Source organism: Lynx canadensis, chromosome B3, assembly GCF_007474595.2.
Source record: "Lynx canadensis isolate LIC74 chromosome B3, mLynCan4.pri.v2, whole genome shotgun sequence".
NCBI lineage: Eukaryota > Metazoa > Chordata > Mammalia > Carnivora > Felidae > Lynx > Lynx canadensis.
The window spans coordinates 145327028-145341349 of record NC_044308.2 but is presented as its reverse complement, the minus strand read 5'-3'; the positions used below and the strand labels follow the sequence as shown (position 1 = coordinate 145341349).

General features: G+C 66.9%; 1 protein-coding gene across 1 annotated transcript; it reads right to left on the bottom strand.

Moving 5' to 3' along the window:
* Window positions 1-6323: 6323 nt before the first annotated feature.
* On the bottom strand, window positions 6324-9742 carry ZBTB42 (zinc finger and BTB domain containing 42). The gene has a single exon (XM_030320123.1). The coding sequence runs from the start codon at window positions 9740-9742 to the stop codon at window positions 8513-8515; it is 1230 nt and encodes a 409-aa protein (XP_030175983.1). The 3' UTR covers window positions 6324-8512.
* Between the last annotated feature and the right edge of the window lie 4580 nt (window positions 9743-14322).

Genomic DNA, 14322 nt, shown 5'->3' with positions numbered 1-14322 from the left:
CGTGGGGAAGGGGCTGTATTGGCGGGGGTTGCGGAGTAAACAGCTTTTCCCTCTGAACTAGAGGAACCGGTTCTAGAGTTCACCTGAAACACGAACAAGCAAAAATAGTAAAGGAAAAAAGCCCAAACTGAAAAGGCAGGAATGAGCAGCTACCCTGCTGCAGAATCGTGCAGCAGCCTTTTTGGGTGACACTGGGGACAAAGAATATCCGCATTACAGGAACATTGGAGAATACCCAAGAAACGAGTCCTAGTGGGAGCCCAAAGGCAGGGACAAACGGGGTGGGAGGGGGCACGAGCCAGAGGGAGCAGGTCCACTGTGTCCGTTTTAATGCCAGAATGAAGATGAAGACGCAACACTTCGAGAAGGAAGGAAGGAAACCGCACACAGAATTAAGCCGTCCGTGAGAAGGAGCAGAGGAGGGAGGGGTGAGGGGTAAAGGGCGGGGTTTCAGGCGGAACCTAATTCACGTAGGTTGGCAACTAATGCCCAGTAACCCGATCCAAAATAAAGCCAGGTCTCCCCACCTCTCCCCGTCCTGCAGGGAACAAGTCCCCTCCCCATGAGGGACCAGAATTCCCGAGTTACCGATTATTCTCTTCAACATCTTTCCAAGAATATCTTGTTAACCGTGCAAACGAATATTCACATGCTTACAATTTCCGCTCTCCGTGGCGGGAGGGTGGCACGCTGCCACCCGTGTGCTCTGTGACTCCCACTTGGTGGGGGCTTCCGGAGGCCGTGCGGTGCCACGCAGGCACCTTTGTGGCCGTGGTGTCCCGTTTAATACCGCGGCTTGGCGGGTCCCCTGCCGACAGTGCTCGAGCCTTCAGCGATGCCCGGCCGGGTGGAACAGCGCTCCGCCACCCGGCCTCGCGCGCCGTTCTGCACACGTCCGAGCTTATCTGACGACAGATCCCCAGAACTCCGGGGTCGAAGCGCTCGCGTCGCCGTGATGGCAGCAGCTCCGAACTCGCCCCGGAATCAGGTGTTGGCCGACTTCGCGCCTGCCAGGCGTCTGTCACAGCGCCGCTGCCCCGCGGCCCCACCAGGGACCGAGGTGACGGAGCCGTCGTCATCGCCAGTCTGATGCCAAACGGTGTCTCTAAGCATTGGGTTTGGTTTTAACTTTTTTAAATATTTGTTTATTTTTGAGAGAAGGACAAGAGTGTGAGTTGGGGAGGGACAGAGAGAGGGAGGCACAGAATCCGAGGCAGGCTCCAGACTCTGAGCCATCGGCACAGAGCCCCACGGGGGGCTTGAACCCCAGAACTGTGCGATCATGACCTGAGCTGAAGTCGGACACTTAACCGACTGGGCCACCCAGGCGCCCCTAGTGTTTCTAAGCATTTTGTTAAGGCAAGTGTCAAATATGCAAGTTTTTTAAAGGAATATTTATTTTTTGAGAGAGAGAGAGAGACAGAGACAGAGCGTGAGCAGGGAGGGGGCAGAGAGAGAGACGCACACACACACACAATCCGAAGCAGGCTCCAGGCTCTGAGCCGTCGGCACACAGCCCGATGCAGGGCTTGAACCCATGAACCCTGGGATCGTGACTTGAGCTGAAGTCGGAGCCTTAACGGGCCGAGCCCCCGGGGCGCCTCGCGCATGCAAGTGTTTGAGGTACAGTAAACCCCCTGCCTGTGTCATCGGTCTCAACAGCTGCCCTCTTCCCGCTTTCTAGCTGCTTCCACGCCTCTGTTCTTGCCCTTTTGCAACTATTTTTATCATTTTTTTAAACGTGCACGCTTCAGAACGCACCAGTCTTCACTGTAAACCTTACCCACTCTGACAGCTACGTAGCACTCCGCCCTACAAAACTCAAGAACGGCCCGTCGCCCCAGAAAAGTTCGCAGGTGCCCCCGGCCGATGCTCGTCCCCCCCACGGAGGCTAAAGTCTGGTTGCTCTGCTGGACGTGACTTCGCTCTAGAAACTCACGCCAAGGAGACTGTACGGCAGGTGCCCTTCCTGCCCGCCTTCTCAGAACAGGGACACTGGCCCACGCCGTGGTGGCCTGCCAGCCACCCCTCCTCATTGCTACGTGCTGTCCCGCGGGGAGAGGACCGTGCAAGTGGTGTGCCCGGTCTGTGGGGGATGGGCTTTCGGGCGGCTTCTGGCCTTTGGTGCTGCGAACACTTGAGGAAGGTCCCTCTGGGGGACACGCGTTTCATTCCCACTGGATGGCCCCCACGGCAGAAGTGCCGGGTCAAGCGGCAGGTGCACGGCTGACTTCCTGAGGGGCTGGCCCTCCCCTGCCGAGGGGCCGGCTCCCCCCCCCCCCCCGTCCCCGGGGCTGGTGTCGCCTTCGGGCTGCGGACGGGCGCGTTCTGGGATCTCGCCGTGGTTTCCATCGACACCCCCGCCCCGTGATGAGTGGCGCTGAGCACCCTTCCGCGAACGTGCTAAGTTCTTTCGAGAAATGCCTGCCCGGCCCGCCGCCGCACACACTTCCCGGCCGCACTGGGCGCTTCTCGTGTGGACACCTGTCCGCGTGCTGCCGCCTGCCTCGCCCCCCGGCGCCTTCAAGTCGTCTTCTGAGACGCGGATGCTCGTGTCCAGGATGTCTCGTCCTCTGTGGTGGCCTCACTGGCCCCCGGTTCTGCAGTCCCTTTTTTTTTTTTTTTTTTAATGTTATTTATTTTGAGAGACGGAGAGAGAGAGAACATGGGTGGCGGAGGGGCAGAGAGTGAGAGACAGAATCCCAAGCAGGCTCTGGGCTGTCAGCCCAGAGCCCCACGGGGGGCTCGACCCCACGACCCGTGAGACCGTGACCTGAGCCGAGTTGAAGAGTCGGACGCTCCACCGACTGAGCCCCCCCCCCAGGCCCCCCTGCAGCCCTTCCAGGACACTGTCGGAACGGGGTCAGCAGCCCTCCCGAGCCTCCCCTCTGCGGGCTGTGCGGTGAGGGGAGGGCTACGTGCATCCGGGCTTGCCAAGGACCAGGACAGAAGGAGACAGGCAGAGACTCCCGGTGAGGACCGGGGAGCTGGAGGAAGGCGGGGGCAGACGGTGAGGAGGTGGCCACGGCGGTGGTCCGCGTCGCAGAAGCTGCTTGGTCGGACGGGGACGCGGCTGGTGCTGTGCTGGGGGATCTGGACTCGAGGTTCCGGAGGGGGCACTGCTGTTGGGCAAGCGGGGGCGCGGGGACAGGGGGAGAGGCCGCCGAGCGCAGCGAAGGGTGCTGGATGTGTTTGGCCGCAGGCCGTTGGACGCCGAAAGCCTTGGCCTCAGAGACGGGACGCGGAGCCGGAGCGGCGTGAGCCCTCTGTGAACACAGGGACCTTGGGTGCGAGCCCCGCAGAGAGAGGGTGGGGTCTTGGGTGAGGCAGGGCGGGGGGCATAGACGCCCCCGCCTCCCTTCCTGGCCCTGGCCGGGGGGGGGGCGCAGATGGAAGAAACTGGGTGTACCTGACACTCTGCAGGGGACAGAGTCTGGAGAACAGCCGGCTGGGCCGAGGGGCCGAGCCCTGGGCCGCAGCTGGCGCGGGGTGAGGCTCAGGTGTGGAGGCCGTGGGCAGGGCGGGGTCCTCCCTGAGCTGAGGCCCCGAAAGCCAGGCAGAGGCAGGCAGCTGTGCCCCACGGCCCGTGGGCAGGGCGGGCTCAGAGCCCGTGGGGTCCCCGGCACATGGGAGGACAGAACGGGACCTCGCCAAAGCTACGGGAGCACGGCAGCGGCTCGCTCAGACGGGGCCTCCGCACTCTTCTGGAACACCGCTGGCTAGGGGTTGGATTGCGTCCCTCCGAAATGCCTCTCCAAAAACCCGAACGCCCGGCCCCTCAGAAGATGACGGTATTTGGAAATGGGCTCTTTACAAAGGCGTTCAGGTTACAACGAGGTTCCCGGGGTGACCCCAGAGCAATGGTACCGGTGCCCTTCGAAGAGGAGGCCATCAGGACACAGGCACGCACAGAGGGGTGGCCTCGTGAGGGCACGGGGAGAGGACGCATCTACACGCCCGGGGCAGAGGCCTCGAGAGCCACCGGCCCTGTGACAACTGATCTCACACTTCCAGTCCCCAGAACTCCGAGGAGATAAACGAGTGCCGTGGGAGCCGCCCGGTGCGCGCTGCTCTGTCCTGGTGGCCTGAGCTCGCCATGCAGCGGCGGACAAGCCAGCGACAGGAAGGCACGGCTGGGTCTCTGCACACAGGCTTTTGTTCAAATTGCCGGAAACGTCGTTTGGTCCCGATCAGGGAGGTGAGTCCCTGCCCGCCCCCCCCCCCCCGAGATTTCCGGGGATGCCCAGATCCACTGACGTCTCTGCAGGGCCAGCTGCCAGGCAGGCTGGGGCTGGGCTGGGTGGGCGCCTGGGCGCCGTGAGCCCGGCTGGTCTGCTCCCGGAGCTGCCTCCCGCCCGCCTGCCCGCCTCGGGCCCGGAGCAGATCAGCTCCCAGGCCCGCAGCCTGGAGCCGCCCCAGGCCCCAGACGGCTGTCCCCATCTTCCTCCCACGGCCCGGGGGCTCCGCCAGGGACAGCTGCAGGGGCCCGCAGCAGGGAGGGTGAGGGCCGGGGGCGGGTGGCTCCGTGACAAGGCTCGGGGCCCACGGCGCCGGTCCCCAAACCGCAAACTGCTGTCACCTGCAACCCGGCACGGCTCGGCCGGCTCTGCGGTGCCCTCTGTCCTGGGCGCCTTCTGACCCGGGCACCGCCCCGGGGAGGCGGCCCGCACTTGGTGGCCGCTGCCCGTGCGCCTGCCGGGCCTGACCCCCTTTCCCCTCCAAAGCTGTGCGCCCCGCCCTTGTTCCCGTTGTGCACTGAGCAGCCGGGCAGAAGAGCCCTGGGGACAAGGATGAGGGCCGGTGGCCCTGCCCGGAAGGACTCTGACAGGCTGCCGTGGGGGAGGTCAGGTGGGGTGGTCGGGAGATGCACAGACCCGTTCTGCCCTGAGTACGGACAGAGGGGGTGCGGCGGGACCCGGGGAACAGCCCGGAAGCGAGGGCTGCAGGGAAAGGAGGGACAGGGACCGGAGCCCGCCCCCGTCTCCTACAGGTCGCCAGCGTGCAGATGGCCAGCACCGCGCCCTCCACTTGCGAGTTGGTCCAGACTTCAGGGGTCCGTTTCTGTGGGGATCTGCTGGAGGTGACGATGCAGGAGGAGCTGGAGGCGGAGGCGCCAGACCCTTCCACGTGCCTCGGTTTACCATCCAGCCAGTGGGTCAGGCTGGGCGGCTCCAGCCTGCGAGGAACGGAGCTGGCAGCCTGGGTGACAGACCGGGCAGCGGGCTGGGTGTGGACACAGCTTGGCAGCGCTGGGCCGGCGGGAAGGACCCTGGAAGCCCGGGCCCTGGTCGGCCCCTCCCCCACCCCCCACCCCCCCCCCCCCCCGCCTGGTTAGCATGGCAACAGCCTCCTCCCTGGTTCTGAGAGGGCCGCTGAGTCACGGGCCCAACTGGGAACATGACAGGGTCCCCCTGCAGGACAGTGGCTCCGGTCCAGGAGGAAGGCTCAGTGGGAGGCGGGCTGCGTGGGGGAGGGGAGGCACCAGGCACCACCTCCGAGAAGCGACGAGCTGCGGTTGGGACCGGGACGGGTCGGGCCTCAAAGTCTAGCCACAAACACAGCAGGCTTTTCGGCACCAGCTCAGCTGAGCACCACCTCTGGGGACCCCTTGGTCCCTGCCCTGCCCCGGGGTCTGCCTGCTTCCGCTCTTCCCGAAGGACACTTTGGCCAGAGCGAGGCTTGGCCTGCACGTGAGGCCGCGTGCTCCTCTGCCCCGGGCCCAGGGACGTGCTGAGAGCCTCCAGCTTCCCGCTCCCACGCGAGGGCCGGGCAAGGGCTGGGGCACCCACCCGAGCCCACCTGCCATCTCTGATCTGGCTCAGGGCTCCAGAGCCCCCCCTACCCCCCCACCCCTGGGGCCAGGCCCACCAGCACTGCCCAGATCCAGGCCTCTGGGCAAAGGGCATGTGGGGGGGCACACGGGAGTTGGGGTGGCCTCTGAAAGGCGGGTGGACGGGAGGACCCAGGACCGGAGCGTCGGGAGGAGCCTCAGATCCAAGCTCCAGGGCCCGTGGCTGCCCAGCAGGGGCCCCCTTTGACACCCCCTCCCCCCGAAGAAGTTTGAGGCCTCTGACCGGGTCCCAGGCTGCATCCCGTTCCCCTCGCTCAGGGCAGTGGGGGCGACCCACCCACAGCCCTGCCCTGGCCCACGCCCCCCCCACGGGGCACAGCAGGTGATGCCACCTGAGACAGGGCCCCCCGAGTGGCCACTGCCCACCGGGACCCTCCCCCGCCCCCCCCCCACCCAGACCAGCAGCGCCCACACCTCACACACACACCCGGGGACGCGCACACCCCGGTCCCCAGGAATAATCCTGCCCATCTCCACCTGGGGCGGACTTTATTACCACGGTCATCATCAAGACGATCATGTGAACACAGGAAGACGGCGCCGGTTTCCAGAATGTCGTGGCAGGCGGGTGCGTGCAGAGGAAACCTCCCGCCAAACGCTAAGCACAAACAACTGTCCTCTGGGTCACCGGGAGCCGTCACCCCAGGGGCAGAGCAGCACGAGGCCGTGAGGAGGAGGCTGGACCAGCCCGCGAGGACCCCACCCGGCAGGCTCCCCTCGAACTGCACCTGCTCGCGCCTCTAATACACGTTCCCACACAATCAGGGCGTTAAATACATAGAGATTTCGTCGGAACTGCGTTGGTTAACCAATAAACTCACCACCTCTCTCTACATTAACTTCACAGTAACTTTGCAGAAGACGATGAATCCAGTGTTGAGAACTCAGGGGAGGAAAGTGAGTTTCTTCCTCGTGGAAAGCCCTGGGGAGAACCCAGTCTCCCTGCTGCCCACTGGGCTGTGGGCGTGGCTTGGGGACACACACACACACACACACACACACGGAACCCTGACTCGGTACAGGACACCGAGTGTGAGGTGCCACCAGCCCTTCCGGGATACTCACAAGCAGGGGGTCCCCTTCCCCCAGCTCTCTCTCAGTCTGCAGCCAGTCCAGGGCCTCTGAACCCCAAGCACCAATGGGGAGGGGGCCCCCCCGCACTGCACGGTGGGCGGCCCACACACCAGGAGAGCCGGGAGCCTGTGGGGGGAGACGGCCCCTTCGGTCCACCTGCTGTGAAGGTCGCCGGTCATCTCACTCCAGACCAGACAGATGCATAAATAGGACATCAAGTGTTGCCAGGAGACGGGAGAATAACTTAAACTTGGCCGGACTCTGTCCTCAGTGCCTCCAGTCAGTGGGAACCCGGAGTCCCGGGGTCTGCCACCTCCAGGGCCCCCGGGAGCTGTGGCAGGCCTCCCTCTGGCCTCTCTCCTTGCCGTCAGCGAGGACATTCCGGCAGCAAGATTTGCTGAGTGAGTAGGCGGGCTAGGCGGGGTGACCCCCTCCAAACGCACACTCAGAGGTCTGCCCATTCTAGGAGCTGTGGACGACAGTGGGGGCTGTGACCCCGGCCCACCGGGGGCTTGCCCCCCCACCCCGTGCCCTCTCTGTCCGATGGCAGCTTTCGCCCAGGCCCCGCTGGAGGGAAGGGAAGGCCCGCAAACACTGCCCCCCGATCAGAGAGAGCAGCTTCGGGCCCCCAGATCACGGCTCTGGAGATGACCGGCAGCTCCAGGGAGACCCTGAGCAGGCAGTGACCTCAGGGCGACGCCCACAGCAGCCCAGGGGCAACCTGCGGCCACGCCGGTGGGCGGCTCCCTTGCCAGGCCCTTCCCGGCCCCACCCGAGGGATGCGCAGAGGCACCCTGGACCCTGTGCTCAGGCAGGGAAGAGCACGGCCCATCGCCCACGGGAAGACAGCTGGCAGCCTCAGGGAGGCGCCTTCTGCGTCTAAAGAGAATCATTTCCAAGTTCCGATTCCCTCCCTCCGCCGGAGTTCCCGTGTGGTCGGGATCACGAGCTCCGGGGGACGCACCTCCCACCCCGGCACCGGGAACCCCGGAGCCACTCAGCTCTGGCAGGTTCTGCAGAACCCTGATTTCCCCTGCCCGCGCTCCCTGTGCCCGGGGCCTCCCGAAGAAGCTCCCACTGCCACCCGCCGGGGCGGCCTGTTCCGTCCAAGTGCCCTTTTGGGGACACGCTGACAGCTTCTGACGCGCTTTGGGACACGCTGACAGTCCCTTTTTGGGACACGCTCTGCCAGTGCGCCAGTGCGGGTGGTCAGGAGAGCCCTCGGAGGGGGACGCACGTGCCTCCTGGAGCCAAGGAGCCCGGGCCGGAGCTCCGGGCAAAGGAGACACTGGCCGGAGGGGGAAGGAGGGCAAGACGGTGTTTAAGATCAGGGCACGGGCTGGGGGCAGACGTGAGTCGGAGGAAGGGAGCAGGGGCCGGGCGTGGAAGAGGGCTGCCCGAGCCACCCTGAGTCACCCCCAGTCTGAGGTCCCCGCCAGGGGCAGCAGCGGTCTTCCACCGCTGGGAGCTCTGACCCCGGGGCTCCCCCCAGCCCCGCCGCGGCTCCACCCCAGTGTCCCAGCCGGGAGGTCCCTCCCCTCCCTTTTCCAGCCCACCCCCCACCCCCTCGCGCCGCACGGACACAAGTCACACCAGCAGGGACTTGACCAGCCCACAGTGGAATTTTCGGACGTGGCGGTAGAGGTCCCCCGACTGCGTGAAGCGGCGCTCGCACCAGCGGCAGGCGTGCGGCTTCTCGCGCGTGTGCACCACCGCGTGGCGGCTCAGGTTGTGCGAGTACTGGAAGCTCTTGCCGCACTGCGCGCACGTGTAGGGCTTCTCGCCCGAGTGGGTCCGCTCGTGCCTCTTCAGCGTGTACGTGCACGAGAAGGTCTTCGCGCAGAGCGGGCAGGTGGGCACCGTGCCGTCGGGCGAGAGGCGCGCCCGGCCGCCGTCCCGCTCCCGGAAGTGGGCGCTCAGGTGCAGCTGCAGCACGTGGGCCCCGGGGAACGGCTTGCCGCACAGCGGGCACACGCACGGGCGCGCGCCGGGGCCCAGCTCGTCCCCGCGGGCCCCCAGCTCCGGCTCCGGCTCCGGCTCCGGCTCCGGCTCCGGCTCCGGCTCGCGGCCGCCCGCCGACGGCTCGGCCGCAGGGGCGCAGGGTGGCTGCGGGGGGCCGTGGGCGCCGCCGTCCCGTTCCGACGGCGAGTCCCGCGAGTCCCGCACTGGTGGCTGCGCGCCGTGTTGCATCTGGACGCGGGGGGCTGTGTGAAGGACGCGCGGTGCGTGCGCTGGCTCCCGCCTGCGGCCCGGCTTCAGCGACAGGTCCAGGGCCCGCTCGGCGTCTCCCGGGGCCTGCCACGGAGGGGGCCCCGGGGCTCGCGGGGGGAGCGCGCGGAGCCCAGAGCGGGGCGGCCCGGCCTTCTCCGGGGCCCGGGCGGGCTGGGTGCGCGGCGGCGGCGGCCCGAGCGGCTCTGCCCGGGCGGCGGGGGGCCCCCGGGGCAGCGCGCGGCCCCTGTCCCTCAGCCTGCCCTTGCAGACCTTGACGACGTCGTACATGTGCAGGTAGCTGGCGGCGGCCAGCACGTCCTCCACCGGCAGGCTGCGCAGGTCCAGGCGGCCCCCGTACATGAAGTCCAGCAGGCGGCCGAAGGCGGGCGCCGTGACCACGTCGCCGTTGAGCCGCACGGCGTCGCGGCCGCCCGCGGGCCGGTCCCTGTAGAAGAGATGGAAGTAGACGCTGCAGGCGGCCAGCACGGCGCGGTGGGCCGGGAAGCGCGCGGCGCCCACCAGCACGGTGCAGTCGCACAGGAAGCCCTGCTCCCGCTGCTGCCGCAGGCGGCCCAGCAGCCGCGCGCCGTGCTCCGGGAACTCCATGCGGCCGCCGGCCTCGGCGGGCGCGGACGGGGCGCCCCCGCGCGCCCCCGCACCTGCCCCGGGCGGGACCGGCTCGCCCGCGAGTGAAACAGAAGCCGCCGGCCGCGGGGCGGGTCTCGGGGCGCGAACCTGCGCGCGTCCCCGCCGGGCCGCCCCCCCCCCCCGGAACTTCCTGCCGCGGGGCGCCGGCTCCCCCGACGCCCGCCGCCCGGCCCTCCGCCGCCGCCGCCGCCGCCCGCCGCCGCCGCCCGGGCCGCCAGCGAGCCCCATTTATGGGCAGCGCGGCCGGGGGCGGGCGGCGGCGGGGCGGGCGGAGCCGGCGCCCCGACCCCCCGCCGCGCTCACCTCCGCCGCCCCGCGCCGCTCTCCGGCCCGCCGCCGCGCCGCGCGCCCCTCCCCGTTTGTGTCTTAGGCCCCGGTGCGCGGGGCTCCGGGCGGCGTGCCCCGGCGGGGAGGGCGCCGGGCGGGGCGCGCTCCAACTTGGCCGGCCAGGCAGCGGCCGCCGTCGCCCCGCCCCGGAGAGAGCGAAACTCGGGGCGGGGGCTGGAGGGGGCGGGCCGAGGCGACTTCCCGGAGCGGCGGAACCGCTGAGGTCACCCTCGCCGCCCCTTCCCGGCCCGCCCCGCCTCGCCCAGCCGGGCCCCCGGCGCGCCGCCAGCTGGGGCACCGGGGTGGGAGGGGATGAGGGGCGCGGCGGGGGAGGGGGCTCTCTCGCGATATTTGCCGCCTACGCCTCCGTGTCCCCAATCCTCTCCCCCCCCCCCCGGCGGGGTCCCCACTGCGCCCCTCGGCTGAGGAACCCCTTCCGAAGACCGGATCCCCTCCGGCCCCGCGTGGGGCTGTCACCCGAGGGCGCACCTCGCGGGGCGCTGGCCCTGGGACGAAGCAGGGGACACGCGGAGGGGGTCGTAAATTTTGAAAAGATGACACCCCTTCTTCGTGGAAAGCCTCTTTCTGAGGTTGCAGTGAATTTGGCTGGTACCCTCTTCCGAACACTCAAGCAGGACCTCGACCGCGGAGTCCGGGACGGGGGGGGGGGGGGGGGGGCGGGGGCAGGCGGGGGGGTCCCACCCGCTCAGCGGAGCTCGGTACAACCCGTGCTGGGGGTCCGGAGCCCCGAGCTGGGTGTCCCAGAGCCTCACGGACAGGGCGCGCCTCCGCGGACACGGTGGATAGGGCCACAAACGCCTCGTCGGAGGGAGGGAGGCCCAGGCGCCCCAGAGTCCAGAGGAAAAGTGTTTAGGGACGGGGAGACCCTGTGGAGGGGAGGAGTTGGCATCCCGGGGGCCCGGTGCAAGAGCAGCCCCTCCGGCCTCTGGGAGACGGAAGTCGCCTGAGTGCAACAGAGCGATGCGGGCGCCTGGGAGGCTTGGTGGGTTAAAGCCTCCGACTTTGGCTCGGGTCATGATCTCACAACTTGTGAGTTCGAGCCCCGCGTTAGAGCTGTCTGCTTGGGATTCTGTGTCTCCCTCGCTCTCTGCCCCTCCTCCTCCCCCATTCATGCGCTGTCTCTATCTCAAAAATAAATACAAATTAAAAATAAGTTAAAAAGAAATCGAAAGCGATGATTTTGGAGCAGTTGGGGCCCCAGGGGCGGGGGTGGGGGTACTGTTGGCTGGGAGTCTCCCTGGGGCAATGGTCTAAAGGGGCTGCCCTTGACGGAGCAGGATTGAGGCGCTGACCGCTGCTCGGCTCACCTTCACAGGGATCCCGTTACTTGGGCACTCGTATTATTACACCCGCTTGATGGGGGAGGTTTTTAGGTAAGGGGTTCATGGCCACACAGCAGGCATTAAGTCCCTGAACCAGGATTCGAACCTGAACAGTCTCCTGAATTCCCACCTGCACTGCCCGGCTGCCCAGGAGTCGAGGTGGGGCTGGGGAGGAGGAGTCTCAACCAGGGGCCTGAAGGGGGGGGAAGGGAGGGGGAGAGGGGGCCGGGCTGCTGGGGAGGGGCCGGACCACAAAGAGGATGGGACCTCCAGCGCCAGTCGCCAGAGGCCTGTGAGATGCGAGTGAGTAGCCCCCAGGGGGGTCCTATTCAAGTCCTTAGGTTGGAGACCTGAGGACTGGGCCAGCACAGCTGGTGTCTAAAGCCTGTGGGAAGGAAGGCCACATTTTTTTTTTCAAGTTTATTTATTTTTAAGTTGAGAGAGACACGCAAGCAGGGGAGGGGCGGAGAGAAGGAGAGAGAGAACCCAAGCACGCTGTGTGCCATCAGTGCTGAGCCCAACTCGGGGCTGGAACTCACAAACGGTGAGATCATGACCTGAGCTGAGATCAAGAGTCAGACGCTTAACCTACCCAGGCGCCCCAGGAAAGCCACATTTTTATTTATTTAAAAAAAAAAATTTAGTGTGTTATTTATTTTTGAGACAGAGAGCATGAGTGGGGAAGCGGCCTTGAGAGAGGGAGACACAGAATCCGAAGCAGGCTCCGGGCCCCGAGCTGTCAGCACAGAGCCCGACGATGTGGGGCTCAAACCACAAAGCGTGAGATCATGACCTGAGCCGAAGTCGGACGCTCAACCGACTGAGCCACCCAGGCGCCACATTTTTATACTAAAACTTATTCATTTGCAACTCAAATCTGACTGGACATCTTGTATTTTTATTCCCCGAACCGGGCAAGGTTTGGAACCCTTGCGACCCTTTGGAACCCTTGGAACCCTTGGAACCCTGAGCTCACCCTGTACTCAGCCACGGAGACTGCCCCTGGCTCCCGAGCTCCATCTACTCTGGGGGCCCCTCCTCAAGCACGCCCCCCTCCTCCTGGCCCCCCCAGCCCAGGCCCCCCCAGGAGGAGGGGAATTCAAGGCAGGTCAGAGAGAACCCGGACAGGACTGCCCCTGGGGTCTTGGGCTCACAGCCTGCCTACCGCCTGCCCCCTGCCAACCTCGGGCACAGCCATTCACCTCCTTGAGCCTCAACACCGTCACCTGCAGTGTGGAGTCTTACCTACCGGCCAGGCCCACAGCAAGACCTCCCCTCCGAGAGCCCTTCTTCCCCGGCTCCTCCCCCACTCGTCTCTGCCCAGCCCCCTCCCCCCCTCCCTCCCCCTGAGAGTGGTCTCCCCTGACCACCCCGGCTAAGAGCACCCCCAGGCCATCTTCTCCTTTCTGGGCCTTAGCCTTTTCCAGAGTGCTCCCCACGTCATGTGACCACACTACCTCACGAGGCCAGGAAGTTGGCTGGGCCCGCCACAGGGGGTTCAGTAAATGTCTCTTGAATGCATGTGGTGGCTTTGAGGAATGTCCAACCGAATCCCGAGTGCTCCGTGGCGCCTACCTGTCCCGCGTTGCTTCCCCAGGTCTGGCCCCTGAGGCCACGGAGGCAGGGCTGGCCGTCCTGCTGCGGACAGCTCCCCAGCCAGGCCCGAGGGAGGCCCCGGGGCCGGCAGGGTGTCCTGCCCTGCCAGGCTGTGGGGACAAAGCGCTCCTTGGGGCCCTGACAGAGGTTGTGGGTGTAGAGAGAGGCCGAAGCAGGTTGGGACACTGCCTATGGGAGCCGGGGAGGCCAGCCCAGGCAGGGATGAGCCACGGAAGATGGGGTGTCCCCGCCGTGAGGGAGTGCAGGCCCCCTCCCCCGTACCTCTTGGGTGGGAAGGTCTGACTCAGGTCCTCCTGTCCCACCCCCCCACTCCCAGGAGACGCTGTCCCGGCTGGCCACCCCAGCCCTCGGATCCCCTCTCTGGCCTGGCGAGGTCTCGGGCACAGGGATGACAGGAGGCCACGGCAGGCGGAGACCCCTGGATGCAGCTGGCCGGGCCGCCACCTGGCCTGGGAGCCGCCCTCAGGCCCCGCCCTACAGCTGCTGCTGAGACCGGGCAGCCGGGGCGCGAGTCCTGCCGGATGGCTGGCGGCAGCAGAAGGTGACGGGGCCCGAGGCCCCTGAGCTCCGAAGGCGGCAGGCAGCCACCGTCCTCGTCCTCGGGGCTGCCACAGCAGTTTTTGTGGGGAACATCTGGCGAGGGGCTCCCCAGGGGCCCCAGCACGGGCCAGGGCTGGCTGACAGGACTGGGTCTTCATCTCTCTGGGCCGCAAGGGGGCTTCTTGGGGGCGGCAGCTCCGCCTTCCTCCGGGGGAGGGCCCCGCCTGCAGCCGGGACTGGGTGCTGCCCGAGTGGGGCTCGCTTGGGGCTCACACAGGTCTCAGGCCCTCGGCGGGCCCCAGAGCTCCGTGCAGAGCAGGGAGGGAGGCCTCCTGGAGATGGGCCGGGGGCCAATACGGCGGCGGGTTTTGGACCACCGGGACGCAGCCTCCAGGCCAAGATGCCTTTACTCAAATGGCCATCGGGCTCCAGACAGGCTTGGGGAGCCACCACATCTTCCACGAGAGGGCGCCCTCCCAGACCCCCAGGGGCTGCCTGACCCCACCCACCCTGCTCTCTTCTCGTCCTCGGCCTTCTCCGTAGCACTGCCAGCCCAAGAAGGGGGTGGGCGCGGGCCCCCTTCCTGGGAGAGCGGTGGGTAGGTGGCACAGTCCCAGAGGGGCCCAGGGGCCCAGAGGGAAGGTTTGCAAGGTACGGGATGGACAGATGGGGGACATCTGGCGGTGACCCTCAGGGCAGCTGTCGGGTCCC

Bases quoted from the DNA above. Each gene is read 5' to 3' on its own strand.
- ZBTB42 (XM_030320123.1), bottom strand. From the start codon at position 9,742: ATGGAGTTCCCGGAGCACGGCGCGCGGCTGCTGGGCCGCCTGCGGCAG.